General features: G+C 48.2%; 1 protein-coding gene across 1 annotated transcript in view; it reads left to right on the top strand.

Moving 5' to 3' along the window:
* LOC115323868 (neprilysin-11-like) overlaps window positions 1-16,599 on the top strand; it is a 138,773-nt gene that overhangs the window by 89,668 nt on the left and 32,506 nt on the right. Inside the window, exon 16 of the mRNA XM_029984376.2 lies at window positions 2,271-2,380. Coding sequence (XP_029840236.2) covers window positions 2,271-2,380 — 110 coding nt within the window. The remainder of the gene's footprint in view (window positions 1-2,270; window positions 2,381-16,599) is intronic.

Below are 16,599 nucleotides of genomic sequence, written 5' to 3'. Positions count from 1 at the left end.
TCTGTCGGACTGTTGACTTCGATAAATTCGTTGACTGAACGACATATAATAAAGAAAGCTACCGAAAACAAAATTCCGCTCACTAATAGATAGTTTTGGAGTTTTGGAAGCAAGTTCTCTAGTATAAATTCTGAATAAAAAAAATAACGGGAAAATGGGTTGTCAGAATGAAGTTTAGCACGCTCATTTATCTTCGATTTACACCTTCGAAAAACCAGTTACGCTTTTGTTATTTCGGGACCCGAGATGTACTGTCCATCCGATAGAATGAACTTTCCTCACCGTATGGCTCCTGCGGAGTTGAGTGATTTCCATTGTTTTTAGAATTACGACATTTATTAAAGTGTGGAAATTAAAGTAACGTTTGAGAGATCTGTTCTATGTGCGCAAAATTAGTCAAAACGTGCGTAGAGCTGTTTCTTTTTTTGTATAAGCCTACGAATGAAACCGAAATCAACAGTATTGAACCCAAGTTGGCGCTGGAGACGGCAGTGCCATGTTGTATATAATATTATAGGGGCAGGACTTCAACGTTGCTCAGAGAAAAACAAGTGATTTAAGCATAATTCGGGTGAGCGACGGGACAAATAGACTCAAACATGAATCATGGTTACTAAAGGAGTAATATTTAGAGCTGCTCTCACCGTTCCTCTAAGCGTGCATCTGGAAGGAATGAGAGCAGTTAAGGGTCTGCCGCATCAATGTAATTTAAAGCATGAAACAAATATCTCGACATGAGATCACTGTTTCGTTATTTTTCTGCAAAATTAAAGTGAAACTATCGATTACTCCCGTGACGTGGCAACCTTGGTTGGTGCCTGGTTTTGCAGATATATTATTTAGTACTATACTAAACGCGCTTTCGTTGTCCCGTTAGAGTTAACTGAGTTCCGAAGTGCATGCCGTTTTGTGTCTATTGCTGAAAAAAAGAAACTTATAGGTTGCGATAATTTAAAAAAAAAGGCGGGCTATAAGTAAGAAGTGCCTTTTGTTCGTAATGTTATGTTGCAAAAAAGGAAAAAGCGCCTTCATAAACCGAAAACTACTGCGATCAATGAATGCGGAAAGCCACTTTCAGAATAAACTACACTGACAAAAGAAAAACAAAACAAATGCTAGTGTTAAAACCAAATGAAGCGCGGTTGAATATAGGCAAGACGTCGTCGCCGCCAACGATCCTATGGGAAACAAGGAAAACGTTTTACGACTGTAAAGCTTCGTAAGCATGTAGCAAGTCTAAGAACATTGAGGTCAAGGAAACTCATGTCAGCTGAGATCTCTCACTGAGTTAGAGGATTGCGCATTTTATACAAGTGTCCATCCAAGCAAAAAGGTGAACCACGTGAAAAGGTCTCATCTAGAAAAGCAGAATGTACAGTCTTTTCATCTGAATCGAAAACTCCCATCATGTTAACAGAGATCACGTCGTTTTCAAACAAACACTGCAGCTGCAATTTTATGCTACTGCAAGTGCTTACTACTAAAATGCTAAAACCCTGTCTGTTAGCAAAAACTACTGAGTGCATCAAGCAACGATGGAAGGGTAGAGCCATGTCAAGGTCCCCTTGATGCAGGATCTATCTATCTGCATCTTACAGTTATGTTCCTAAACTATAAAGTTCTAGACATGCGATTTTAGATTGAATATTGTGAAATGCCTTGGTCTTTGTAAAACGTTTGTATGCGATTTCCAGGAATTTAGCTGAATAAATTAATATGACAAGTTCGGATGGACACTCTTGAAGTTTAGCCTTCATTTACCAGGTTATAAACTAAAGAATCCGCCAAAAAAAAAAAAAAAACCTATCGGCAAACGTGGAAAATAATATAGAGTGAAAAAATAGTATGTAAATAAAGAGACTACAGAAATAGTTTCAACTAACCGAATTAAAGGACAGGTGAAAAGTGCAAACAATGGGATCTGGGTGAGATACAACGTCACCAGAATAAGGGAAAAACAAAATATAACAAAACATGCGCAATTTTCTTTTTGGGCAAATATATTCTGATTGTTAAAACTTTTTCAATACACTTAAATAACAATTTACGTACGACGCAGATAGATTTCCCGCTTGCCCCTTGTATTAGTTTTATTGAACTCTTCATTTATGAGCGCCCGACTTGTATTCTTGGGTTAGTGACTCTAATTTACACTTGACTTGCAGTGCTGTACAATATATTTCTTGTTTAAAAATGGCTTCTTTTTGATGAATTCGGCTTGACTGATTTTAGTTGATCTAATTAAAGTCTGTTTTGATAATGAATTTCAGATATATCAACTACTAATTCAGGTGTTCCAGGCAATGTGTACGTTTGGTCAGGAATCATGGTAAAAAATTACTTGAAGGCAGTGAACTGTCTCCAGAGAGCAAATCGAAAGGTAATCTCTGACTTTCTCGATAAACAAACATATGCTCCGAATAATATATTTAGAGGATCAATATGTATCTGACATTATTTTGTATTTGTCATTTTAATATCGATATCAACAGTCCAATGCTTTGCCTCCAACAGATTCATATATGAAAATATAAATAGTATTTATGCGTTAAAGTTATAAGCTTATTAGTCATACCAACGTAAAAACTCTAGCCTCGGCTTTCATTTAAACAAAAGTGCGCTGATGTTCTAATTCAGGCGTTCTGACATCTGAATTGAAGTATCTAACCTTGCGTCTTCTGTTATGTTTTTTAATTAAAGGCAAACTCGAGAAAGAAGCACTTGAATGATCTTTAATTTACATCTGGGACCAAATATATTAAAATAAATTCAGTGTGACGTTATAGTTACTCATAAAGGTAAAAGCGCTATATACCAACACCATCGGTTCTAAAAAAAAACAACAAAAAAAAAAACAATAGCATATGTACGGTGCGTGTAACGCGACTCCGACTGGTCTGTTTACCGCATCCCAAAAGTGTGATCCCCCGATTTACGCTCGATGACGTCTAGATGTGTCACGTTGTCGCCAGCCGCGATTCTGGCGGCGTAACAGCAGCGTTTGTGAATGTGGCAGATGCCTGTCCTGCTGCAGGTCGCTCTCCAGCTTTAGTAGCCATGACTTGGGACGGCGCGACAAAAGCGACACTCGAGTTCGCGAGTACATTTTGCCGGAACTTTTAGCACCCACCGCCAAGATCGCGACACCCGACAACATGACATGCCGACTCCTGGGTAGTCATTTGGTGCCAATTCGGGAGGGCTTTTGTCGTATGGGCGGAATGGGACGCTAAACAGATTCGTCGAAGATGTGTTCTAGTCAGCATAGTATAGATCCTTTTCAGGGCAAAAAGCAGCCACACTGGGCTGCAGTTTTCGACGTCCCACAGAATTTCCGGTTTATAAAGAAAAGTGCATTTACATATTTACAAGTTGAGTGGCACGCAGGCAACATCCACAGACCCTACCTTGTACTTGCCAAAAACACGGATGTGGGTACCAGTTAGACCCTGCTCCTATTAGCTATGAAAAACCGCGAACGTCATCGTCGCAGAAAATCATGCTCTCCAAGTGTCCACTGTTCATCCTCCAAGCGTCTCGCTATCTTCTCGCGCAATGTTAAAAGCATAAGGAACATGGGTCTAAAATGGCGACGCTGAATGTCGGCCTATATATCTACATTTCCACAAGACTTGGCGTGCTAGTATTATTCGCAGTTTCTCAAAGCGATTTGCGCGTGCGCCTTGGGGGAGGGACGCGCATCCGAAACACTCGAGATAAAAGAGTGCAGAGTGGGCGCGCAACTACGCAAGTGGTGAAAACATTCTCGTTTGTATCCGGGCAAGTACAGTTGTACTGTCTCGACAATGCCCTAACGTGACAACTTGTCCCTAGTGGGTAGCACTGCCCACCCATACGTCCAACCAGTGCTGACAGCGTCCGCTCATACGTCTGCGGTTAACATATCATCCTAAATTACCTGGGAACTCACGGCCTGGTGTCGAACAGACACTTCAGCAGCACAAAGCGCTTCGCACACTCGCGACACGGGACTCCTCTGAACGCGTACAGTGGGCTTTCATTCACCCGACGTTGTATGGTGACGACAGAAGCATAATATAGGAAAGGAGTGTCCGACGCAGGGCACAGGTTTCCAAGCACCCTGGGCACGAGTTCGGCGCAGGTGACCCGACTAATGCAGTACAAGGGAGCGACCCACAAACTTCGTCTCGTCTAAAAGATGGAGCACGCATTTTAGAACCAAGAATCACCTAAACGGTGGCAGGTACGAAATGCTCCTGCCACCACTGGATCGTGGTGCCGATATGGCCACAAGTTGTTTTCCTATCGCACAAAAAGGAGAGGATGAGAGGCAGTCATTCTTCGCGTCAAAATGGGAGGTAGGAGTGCGCCCTTTGCTACAAACCATAGTTTTGCGCATATTACTCTTAAAAAAAAAAAAGAAATGAAAGACGTTTACAATCCTCTGTAACGAAGAACTAGAGCGCAGCTCTTCAGGAGGAGGAGGGAAAGGTACGGAGAAAAGGGTGCGCCCCTCCTGCTCATCCGTACCCTCTCTTCCTCCTCTCCCGCTCGCCTCCCATTTAGCGGGAAATTTTTCTGCTAAATTTAGTGGAGACTTTTTTCCGCTCAACTCAGCGGGGATATTTTTCTGCTAAATTTAGCGGGGAAATATTTACGCTAAATTTAGCGGGGAAAGTTCCCGCTAAATTTAGTGAGGAAATTTTTTCGATAAATTTACCGGGTAAATTTACTCATAATGCAACGCGCGGTAACGTCACGCGTAACGTCACTGGCGACACTCGTGATGTCACACGTGACGTCACGTGTGACATGATCTTCGCAAATGTCACATAATGCACCGCGCGGTTTCGCCGACGCCAACGCCGCTCAAGTCGGAAACAAGCGTCTAAAAACTGCGCTCTAAAAAAAAAAAAAAAAAAAAAAAAAAAGTAAAGAAATTATTTTTTAAGGAATGTTTAAACACAGAAACGGACTGTACTTGACTCCTTGCCAGGTCGTATATTTCTTCCCAGGACAGAGGTGCTGCGCTATTTCTCCAAAAACGTACACCAAAAATACGTACAGATGAAGCAGAGGTAATACAAATAAAATTGTCCGAAAATAATCCAAACTGCAGCGCCTTACTTTTCTCGCGATTAAAGTGCGCCCAAAAAAGTGCGGCGTACATAGCGAAAATACACTCGACTGTCAAAAAGCTGTAAGAATCATGCGAAAACAAAGACTCGTCATCGTCATTAGCAGAGAGAGACAGTGTGCCCCGTCCGGAATGTGGGAACGCACGAACGAGCTCACTCTCGTAGATTTTACGATCTACGTGACAACGGGTCAATACTAGTTACAAAAAAAAAAAAAAAAAAGAAGATGGAAGGGCAAAGGGCTTCCATTCCGTACACCTCTAGTAACTGAGAAAGTGGCCGTGGGACTTTAACAAAGAGTTCGCTAGACAAACCCGTGTAGAAACTTTCAAGGAAATCTAAAAATGAACTAGAAATTCTAAATTTCACTAAAACACTGTAAATCAGACGGTGTTCTACCTGAGCAAAAAATTTAGCTTGATTGAGAGATTTGAAGGGGCCACTGAACTGCCGAGACGCGAAAAAGCCACGTGTCAGTACTAATGAAGATAATATGGTACGTCCTGGAACAGCGCAAATCTGAAAGCGGTGAAGTATCAAAGGCACAACGTCGCGGAGTCTCCTAAATAAAACTGTTGCAATAATTTCATAATCGGCGTTGAGTAATGTTAATGGGCCACCATACACAAGGCACAAATAACACTTCGACGTTCTTAGTGAGCACGGTCCCTCTACCTCGTTTTAAAAAGTCACCCATGCCTTTGGTTCTCGAAGTATGGATAACATTACCAAGAGCGTCACCCAGCACATCCCAAAATTTTGAATAAAATTCAGTGGGTAAACCATCTGGACCTAGTGCGGCACCGGTCTTCACGGAGAGAAAAGCTTCAGAGACCTCCGAGTGAGATCCTGGGCATGTAAGCCCTTCATTCACTTCAGCGTGGACGCCGGGAAGTTTTTCACAAAACTGTCGTACAACAGAAGCAAGACGACAGGAGTCACCGTCTTGTTCGGGTGTATAAAGACTAGAACAATGTGTCCTAAAAACGTTCTTGATCTCCTCCCGTCAAGAAGACTAGCGTCCGTCTAACAAAACAACGCACGATGCCCCCCCTGAGGTTTGACCTCTTGTGCCGGACACACGGAGATAACGCAACACTTCCGGGTAAGTCACGGGTTTACCCCTCAAAAACGAGGCACTTGCCGTTGGCGAGTAGTACCGGAGCAGGTGGCTGTACCGCGCACGCAGCACTTCAAGATACTCCTGCTTAAGCATGGCACCTGAACCTCCGCGCTGTACAATGTGTATGCGCATGATGACATTGTTCAGCAGCGCAGCCTGCTACACCTTTCGGCGCTTTCCGGTCAGAGCCAGCACGGACTGCCAGGCTGCTTTCAATCCGTCCTACTGGGGGGTGTCAAGGAACAGTAGAGATATTTCCGTGCAATCGTTTCGCGCTGCTCGGTTACAGCCGCGGTCTCGCGCAGAAGGCTCACGTCTAGGCGTGAGAAATCGCTACATCCGGATTGAAGCTTTGGAACCGCCAGGTGACACAGTGAGTGTGCTGTGATCCGTAATATTGTAACGAATGAACAGGCGAGGAAACAAAGAATAACTGGGGAAACTGAAACGTTTAATGGGGGCGAACTTGTGCCCAAAAATAAAAAGGAAACAAAAGATAACAGCAGAGCGTTGCGGGCGTCGAAGTCGGCGAAAGGGCACAGTCGACCGCTGGGGCGAAACTTACCCCGGCTTGCCACACGGAGCCCCGTTTGTACCCGCGTGGGCTTCTGGAATATGCAGCGTAGAAGGTTCGGTGTGTAGAACATTCTAACCTCGAATCAGCCAAAATGGTTCTCGAATTTACCAGAACATCACATTACAGCATCATCAAAAATGCGTAGACGCGGCCAGGAATCGAACCCTGGCCTTCTGCGTAGAAGGCAACAGCGATGACCGTTAGGCCACGGGCGCGCTGCCTACTCGGTCAGCTGCCGACCGCGGAAATATTCCCCCCTATAAAAAAGTGCATCGTCCCAATGCAACACAAAACAAAACAAACAAAAAAGAAATCCACAACTAAAGGACACCAGAATCGCGAGTCACAGTTCACAGTTCACAGTTCACTCGTCGACGCGGGTGGAAAGTTCTATCGTTCGTAATACCGCTTCAGCCGAACGACGTGCACCACCTTGTGTCGCGGCTAACGTCTTGTTGATGGTTGTGTTCCGTCGGGAAGAACGTCGTAGTTCAGGTCTTCGAGGCGTCGGATGATCTTGTAAGGCCCAAAGTAGCGCTTCAGCAGTTTTTCGCTGAGACCGCGACGACGAATCGGCGTCCACACCCACACTCTGTCTTCGGGCTGGAAGTGGACGTCGCGGCGCCGAAGATTGTACCGGCGAGCACCGACACGCTGTTGATCGTGGATTCTAACGCCGGCTAGTTGGCGTGCCTCTTCTGCTCTCTGACTGACCGCGTGGGCATCGTCGCATCCGTCATCCACTGGCTCATGGGGCAACATCGCGTCCAGCATGGTCGTCATTTTTCTGTCATGCACTAGCTCGAATCGTGTGAACCCGGTTGTTTCTTGGGTTGCGGTGTTGTAGGCGAACGTGACGTATGGCAATACCTCGTCCAACGTCTTGTGCTCTACGTCGACCTACATAGAGATCGTGTCGGCGATCGTCCTGTTGAGCCGCTCCGTTAGCCCGTTGGTCTGCGGATGGTACGCGGTGGTCCGACGATGGCTGGTGTGGCTGAGCCGAAGGATCTCTTGCGTGAGCTGAGCCAAGAACGATGACCCTCGGTCGGTTATCAAGACTTCGGGGGCGTCATGTCGAAGGAGAATAGATTCGACGAAAAACGTGGCGACTTCCACCGCTGTTCCCGACGGAAGGACTTTCGTCTCGGCGTATCGTGTAAGATAATCGGTCGCGACGATAATCCAACGGTTTCCTTGCGTCGATGTTGGGAATGGCCCATGTAAATCCATAACAACCGGCTGGAAGGGCGTAGTCGGGGCAGATATCGGCTGCAGAAGTCCTGCTGGCTTCGTCGGAGGCTTCTTACGTCGTTGGCACTCCATGGCAAGACAGCGTATACAAATGGACTGTTTTCGGGAGTCTCGGCCAATAGTACTTGTCACGAATCCGGGCGAGCGTCCTGCTGTAACCTAGGTGTCCAGCCGTCGAGTCGTTGTGGCAAGCTTGAAAAATATCTTCTCGCAGGCTGGTAGGCACAACAAAAAACCAGGCAGGGTCGCTGGTTCGGAAGTTCTTCTTGAAGAGCACGCCTCGCCGCAGAACGAAGCTTGACAAATCTCCGGCCAAGAATGGCGGAACGGAACTTCCTTGACCTTCGAGGTGGTCTATCACGGCGCGAAGTTCGGGGTCGTCTCGTTGAAATGCTCCCATGTCGGTATCTGTAATTGCTCCGAGAAAACGGGCGCCATCGTCGTCGTCGGTGCTGTCGGGAGGAGATTCCACTGGGGCCCTAGACAAACAATCGGCGTCATTATGCTTGCGGCCAGACTTGTGCACGATGGTCACGTCGAATTCTTGGAGTCGAAGGCTCCAGAGAGCAAGGCGTTCTGACGGGTCCTTGAGATGGGCGAGCCAACAGAGAGCGTGGTGGTCCGTGACAACGCGGAACGGGATCCCGTACAGGTCTGGGCGGAACTTGGTTATCGCCCAGACGACAGCAAGACATTCTTTGTCGGTCGTTGAATAATTTTTTTTTCTGCCTTAGACAGCGCCCGGCTTCCGTAAGGGATTTCTCAGCTGCCCCTTCGAGTCGCTGAACGAGTACCGCACCGAGACCGGTATTGCTGGCGTCCGTGTGGATTTCTGTCTCTGCCTACTGATCAAAATGCGCGAGGATAGGGGGCGACTGGAGCCTTCGCTTGAGTTCGTCGAACGCTTGTTCTTGCCCCTCTCCCCACTGGAGCTGCACGTCGTTCTTCGTCAGATGCGTCAGCGGTGCACAAATCTGTGCAAAGTCACGAACAAAACGTCTGAAGTAGGCGCACAGCCCAAGGAATCTTCGGACGGCCTTTTTGTCGGATGGTTTCGGGAATTCGGCGACAGCCGACGTCTTTTCAGAATCAGGGCTTACTCCCTGAGCATTGACAGCGTGGCCTAAGAATTTCAGCTGTCCATAGCCGAACCGACACTTGGAAGGCTTGAGGGTCAACCCAGCAGCTTTGAAGGCCCGTAGCACGGCTCGCTGTAGTCTCAGGTGCTCGTCGAATTCGCTCGCGAATACCACAACGTCGTCAAGGTAGACGAGGCAGCTTTGCCATTTCAAGCCGGAAAGGACGGTGTCCATAATGCGCTGGAAGGTGGCCGGCGCTGTGCACAACCCGAACGGCATTACTTTAAATTACTACAGTCCGTCTGGCGTGACGAAGACCGTCTTCTCACGATCTCGTTCGTCGACCTCAATCTGCCAGTACCCGCTCTTCAGGCTCATCGACAAAAAGTATCAGGCGTGGCGCAGCCGGTTCAGGGTGTCGTCGATGCGGTGTAGTGGATACACTCTAAAAAAAGCCCGTGAGTCTGCTTTCCCGCACAACACTCGGAAAGCTAATCACCGCAACTTACGGAGGCAGCTCAGCGAATGACAATGCCGAAACATATGTTTAGACCAAAAAAAGCAGTCTGAGTTGTGACGTTTTGCATTGCGTAATGTCACAACTCAGACTGCGTTTTTTGGTCTAAACATATGTTTCGGCATTGTCATTCGCTGAGTTGCCTCCGTAAGTTGCGGTGATTGGCTCTCCGAGTCTTGTTCTTGAAAGTAGACGCACAGACATTTCTTTAGAGTGTAGACGTCCTTTTTTGTTACTGCATTCAGCCGGCGATAATCCACACAGAACCTCATTTTTCCGTTTTTCTTCTTCACCAGGACTACTGGGGAACTGCTTCAGGGCTGGACGATGTCGTCATCAAGCATTTCCTGAACTTGCTTCTGGATGGCTTCCCTTTCTTTCACAGAGACTCGGTACAGTGGCCGATGCACAGGAAGTGCGTCGTCATCAGTAACTATTCGATGCTTCGCAACCGTCGTCTGGCGCACCTTTGATGACGTGGCAAAGCACTCATTGAACTCGGCGAGGAGGTCAGTCAGCTGTCGTCGGTGGGGTAGGGGGAGGGTTGGGTCGGTGTCGATCTCTGACGGCGTGGTTCTCTTATGCTGCGTCGGAGAGGCGTCTTCTGAGATCACGGCGATAGCGGCTGAGTCCTCAATTTCCTCGATGTAGCCCACAGCTGTACCCATTGTAAGGTGCTGCGACTCTTGCCGGAAGTTGGCGACAAGAGGTACTGTACGCCCGTTCTGGAGCTCGGTTACGCCTCTTGCAATGCCGATCCCTCGTCCGAGGAGAAGTTGGACGCTTCCTTCCAGCAGTGCTACACCGCAGGTGGCTTATTCGGTCCTGACGGGCACAAAGACACTCGACAGGGGCGGCAGGTTGACGTGGCTGGTGATGACTCGCACTGCAGCTAACGTCGCTTTGGTATCTTCTGCCGATGGGACAGGTTTCCGAAGCGTCAGCTTGTTCTCCGCAAGGTCAATGATGGCGCCGTATTCACACAAGAAGTTCATACCGACAATGACGTCCCTCGAACAGTCTTGCACAAAAACGAAATTCAAAGGGCAGGTTTCACCGTGGATCTCAACGTGAGCAGTGTACCTACCGGCAGGGGTGATCAGATGTCTGCCGGCGGTTCGTATCTGCGGTCCGCCCCACGACGTCGTAACTTTGCTTAAGGCGACGAGAGAGTCTCCCACTCAAAACGGAGTAGTCTGCTCCGGTGTCGACGAGTGCCGTCGCGTCGTGTCCGTCGATGATAACGTTGAGGTTATTCGACACCGTTGCAGAAACGACGTTTCTGGGCGTTGAGGCGTTAGAGTGGGAGTTCTTCGACAATTTTGGGGGATCTTGGCATCTTTCGTCTTCGGCAACACCACCTCCCGGCATTGCCGCGCCTAGTTTTCCCGACGGGAAGCGATGGGTGACAGGCTGTCTCGGCGAGACCGGCGGAAGGGCGATGGCGAGCGTCGGGGAGACGGTGAACGGAATCCTCGGCGGGGAGACGACTCAGGAGATGAAGAGCGGCGGAGGTAGTCCTCGATGCCCCGAGGTCGCTCCCCGAGACGTGGTCAAGGCTCGTTGGGCGCAAACCCTCGTAGGCCCAGCTGGCGGTAGGGGCACCGTCGGTAGATGTGGTCGGCTTCCCCGCAGTGAGAGCACAATGGGTGTCGATTGGCCGTCCTCCACACGTCGGTCTTTCGCGGCGCAGCTTGTTCTGGCTGGACGTGCACTCGACCTTCATGGCGTCGGGAATACTGCGGCGCTGGAGGCTCACGTCGGGGTGGCGCCGTAGACTGGTGAGCTGGGGGTGTTGGTCGTCGGGTAGCTGCGGCGTAACTGAGCGTGGGGGTTCGGGAGTGGCGCCGACGAGAACTTCTGGCTGCAGCGCCTGATGAACTTCTTCCCGGACAATCTCGGCGATTGAGGGCAAAGCTGGGCTTGCGGCGGCAGGTAGAAGCTTCTGAATTTCCTCCCGCACGACGTCCCGGATGATCTCGCGGAGATCCGGGCTGTTGCAGCTAGAAGGCGAGATTGCAGCGACGCCGGGAAGTCGCTGGTAGTGGGAGGTCCGTGATTGAAGGGCACGTTCGATGTTCGTCGCCTCGGTTACGAATCCTTCGACTGTTGTCGGAGGGCTCCGGACAAGACCGCCGAAGATGCTTTCCCTCACGCCTCGCATGAGGACGTGCAGTATTTTTTCCTCGGTGGCTTGAGGGTCTGCACGGGTACTCAGCCGCACAACACCGTCCACAAAGCTCGTGACGCTTTCGTTGGGTGCTTGAAACCTCGACTGGAAAAGATCTTCGACCCGCTGCCTAAGATGCTGATTCATGAATGTCCGCTTCAGCTCGGTGACGGAGGTGTCCCACGACGTCAGCGAATCCTCCTGGTTTTCGAACCAGTTTCTTGCAGTTTTCTGCAAGGAGAAGTAGAGATTTTGTAGGCGCTGTTACATAGTCCAACCGTTATAACAAGATATGCGTTCATAATGTTGAAGCCAGTCCTCCACATCCTCATGGGCGTCACCATGAAATGGTGTCGGATTGCGTGGGGCGACAGGCATGAGGACGACGGATTAAGTGGTCGAGGTCTGCGGCGACTGGTTGTTCATCGTCGACCTGTTTGACTGCTCGGTCATGGTTGGCAAAAGTCCGAATTCCGGGTGTAGGCCTTGAATACGGCGACTTAATCGGGTCTTGGTAGTATCTTCGTCGGGTCGTCGTGGGCTTGCTGTCGGACTTGCACTGCGGGCCCTCGGAGGGGTACGCTGCAGGGACATGCGTTACACAGCACCTCCACCAAAATGTCACGAATGAACAGGCGAGGAAACGAAGAATAACTGGGGAAACTGAAACGTTTAATGGGGGCAAACTTGTGCCAAAAAATAAAAAGGAAACAAAAGATAACAGCAGAGCGTTGCGGGCGTCGAAGTCGGCGAAAGGGCAGAGTCGGACACTGGGGCGGAACTGACCCCGGCATGCCACGCGGAGCCCCTTTTGTACCCGCGTGGGCTTCTGGAACATGCGGCATAGAAGGTTCGGTGTGTAGAACATTCTACCACGAATCAGCCAAGACGGTTCTCGAATTTACCAGAGCATCACATTACAGCATCATCAAAATGTGTAGACGCGGCCAGGAATTGAACCCTGGCTTTCTGCGTAGAAGAGAAGCGCGATAACCGTTAGGCCACGGGCGCGCTGGCTATTCGGTCAGCTGCGCCCGCGGCAATATACAGTGTGCCCGTCGGGAGAGGCAAGATCTCGTATCAGCAAACCCTGAAAAGAAAATCGCCGGAAAATTATCTCTGTCTAAGCAGCTAGAAGTGCCACGCCCAGAAAAAGCACATCCGCAGATTTTAAGGTGGACAACCTGACAGGCATACCCTTGCTGAAAAGCCTGGCGTTTAAGTTTCCTGGCGTTCCATGTAGATTGGCCTCGCCCACGCCCTTTCACAACTACGCCAGAATCGACGACGCAGTTAAAGTCCCCAAGAACATGAGACGGCTACCACTCGAGGGAAAAGGCGTCCAGCGAACAAAAGAAAGAATTACGAAACGCCGGTTGTGCTGGCGCATACACCTTAATCGCGCGGACGCGTTGCCCCCAAGTTGAAATACAACGTGTTAACACGCCAGTCGAGGTCAAACGCAAGTGTCCTGGAATATGGAAGACCCACTGGGAGAACGTGGCCGAGACGGCGGCGGGCGAAGGAACTGCGGGCGCTCCGGGCGATTCTATTCTGCGCCGAGGTGAGCACTCACTCGGGGCCCAACCGAGAATGAAAGAAAGCCCTTAGCAGCTTTTGGTTTCGGTTTAGCGGAAGCGCGGGCTTTATCGCCATCAGGCCAAGATGTACGGTCACGAAGGCCCAAAATAAGCATAGTTATCACAGTTTTTGAATGGGCTGTCCCAGTTGTAAACCGTTCGAAACAGGCATGGACGAGTAAACAAATATAACTGTTATACCGAGTCCTAAATCTAAAAAAAAGCCTTAAATAGCGCATTCGTCCGTGAGAAAGATGGCATGGATCGCGTGCTTTTAGGAGCAGATAGCAATTGTGACATTCGTCGGATATAGCCGTGGCCTGACGCTAAAAAGTGACTCTTTGCCGCGAAAAAAGAAAAAATCAGGGCACTTTTGCAATCCGTAAGGGGAAACACAGCGACAGCTGAGGTGTGACGTCGGAGCCGCTAAGGTTCTATTTCGGAGCAGATGGACCGAATCGAACGGTAAAAATGCGAGTGCGCAGCATAGTGTCTGGATAGGCGTCTCGTATTAAACCGAGGAACACACCGGACAAAACTTCCACAGCGTTTTGGAACCAGTGAGGGTGTATTAAGTAAAGAGCATTTCGGGAACCTGCTAAACAATTTTATATGCCACAAATTAGGATTGTCTCGTGGTAATTTTAACACTTCGAAAATCGCGTGCCCAAGTTTAAAATCCAAGAAACGACGAAACGTAATGTGAGTCCATGAACCGTTCCCTGTCGTTGGTTCGGCTGCCTGAACGTCTCATGCAGTGCTATTGGCATAAACTAACACCGTCTTGTGGACACTAAAGAACACTCCCAAATTCGCGCCCTCGTGTTTCAAGCGTATAGCTCCTACTGCAGCACTCTAAAAAACGTCTGTGCGTCTACTTTCACGCACAACATTTGGAGAGCCAATCAGCGAAACTTACGGAGGCAGCTCAGCGAATGACGATGCCGAAACATCTGTTTAAACCAAAAAACGCAGACTGAGTTGTGACATTAAGCAATGCAAGCGTGACGTTTTGCATTGCTTAATGTCACAACTCAAACTGCGTTTTTTGGTCTAAACATATGTTTCGGCATCGTCATTCGCTGAGCTGTCTCTGTAAGTTGCGCTGATTGGCTCTCCGAGTGTTGTGCGTGAAAGTAGACGCACATACTTTTTTTAGAGTGCAAGTTCACGCCTGTGGTTTCGCCAGCTTAACACCCACCTATACTTCATTTCATCTTAGGTCCGAGCGCGGCCGATGTTATGTACCGAAGGGACAATCAAACAGCGTAAAAAGCGCAACGTCTTTGCGTGCTCTCTGCGCTTGACTAGCCGGCGGAGGAGCAGTGCACAGAGAAACGGCGAATACCGGCTGGTTTTATCAACTGCAGAGAGCAGCCATGACGTAGTGCGTCATGGCCTGCTCTTTCGCTGTTTGACTGGCACTTCGGCTCATAACATCGGCCGCTCGGACCTAAGCTGAAACGAAGTATAGCTTTATTCGTTTTATGTTTCGTGAACCTTTCTAATATAATTAGCGAAAACGCTTGGTTTTTACTGTTTGCATTATCAGAAGTGTCATGTTTATGTTTCTACGTGCCATCATGGTGTTACGTGATGACGTATGTCATGTGACGTTTGAATGTCACTTGATATCACAGTGTCACGTGATGTCATGACATGACGTGACACATGGGGTCACCTGACGTCATTAAGTCACGTGGCGTCACTGTCCAACGTGACTTGACTTCACAATGTCACGTCATGGTGTCAGCTGACGCCAGGTAACAAGGTGACGTGATGCGCGGCGTGATGTTAGAGCCGTATCGAGCGGCGTGACATCAATTTAGCCTATTTTGGAGGAGTGCCGCAAATGGCCCGCGTCGATATTAAGCGCCGCCTGCTATCAATAAAAAATATATGTAAACAAATTTTACTTGGTGCATTACACGAAACATTATAAACATGCCGAATATGCAGGGTGTTTTAGAAAACGGTGGCCGAATCGGTCCTGCGAAAACTAAGCATAGCACAGGAAAAAGGTTGATGCCGTGTTGGTGAGGGCCCAAGAGCACATTTAGAAAAAAAATAGTAACGCTTAAAAATAGTTTTTTTTTTAAAGTTCTTTGGAAAGTAAATTTTTATTTGTTCATTTAAAGGCCATAGTTTCAATTCAAAAATTACTGGGCATCATCAATAACCCCTACATACACCATTTTTAGACAAGTATGAAGCATGCCAAGCATTTTACCATGTTTTATAAAAGCCTTCAATTCTGACACGTACTCTGTTTCGAATTCGTATCCAAGCGCATCTTGGCGGCAGCTGTCCTGCCTTCCGACGGCCGAAACGCGGAACCAAGGCCAGACAATTCGCCAGTCTGTCCCGCCTGCCCGCCCGCCTCCTTCCGTAAAGAACAAAGCGAAGCGCGTGCATGGCAGGCCGATAAGGAAGGCCTCGCTGTTCTAAAGAGCATGACATTGCAAGATGCAGCTTTGACCTTTTGGCTGGCACTGGTTCCGCGCTTCAGTCATCGGAGGGCAGGACACATGCCGCCAAGATCCGTTTGAATAAGGATCCGAAACCAGCGTACGCCGTCAGAATTGAAGGATTTTTCAAGACATGGTAAAATGCTCGGCATGCTTTATATTTGTCCAAAAAGTGTTGATATAGGTGTTATTGATAATGCCCAGGAAGTTTCTAATTGGAACGATGGCCTTAAAATGAACAAATAAAAAGTTACTTGCTAAAAAACAGAGCAAAAACAATTTTTTAAAAACGCTAATTTTTTTTTCTAAATAGACTCTTGGGCAGACACCAACACGGCATCAACCTTTTTTTTTTGTGCGATGCTTAGTTTTCGCAGGAGCGATTCGGACTGCGTTCTTTGAAACAGACTATATATTTATTAATTAAATGAACACGCGATAGGTTTTAAAATAAATATCCCCCGCCCCAACTTGTTAGCAATACATTAAAATTTGGGTATAAAAGTAAGATATAAAGAAGGTAATTCATTCGTGTGGAAAGAAGGCATCTGGTACGACTAGCTACGCCCTTAATTTGAGCTTTCTGTTAGTATCAGTGGTTTACACGATTCTCCCACTACATTGCGGCAACAAGTATGACATCACGACACTTAAAATGACTTACATCATCTATACGAAGTGAATTTAGGATGATTTGCTGATGTGCGGGTA

This window comes from Ixodes scapularis, unplaced genomic scaffold, assembly GCF_016920785.2.
Source record: "Ixodes scapularis isolate PalLabHiFi unplaced genomic scaffold, ASM1692078v2 PGA_scaffold1__304_contigs__length_218370807, whole genome shotgun sequence".
NCBI classification, from domain to species: Eukaryota; Metazoa; Arthropoda; class Arachnida; order Ixodida; family Ixodidae; genus Ixodes; species Ixodes scapularis.
Note: the sequence above shows the minus strand (reverse complement) of the source record. Positions and strands in the feature narration are given on the sequence as shown.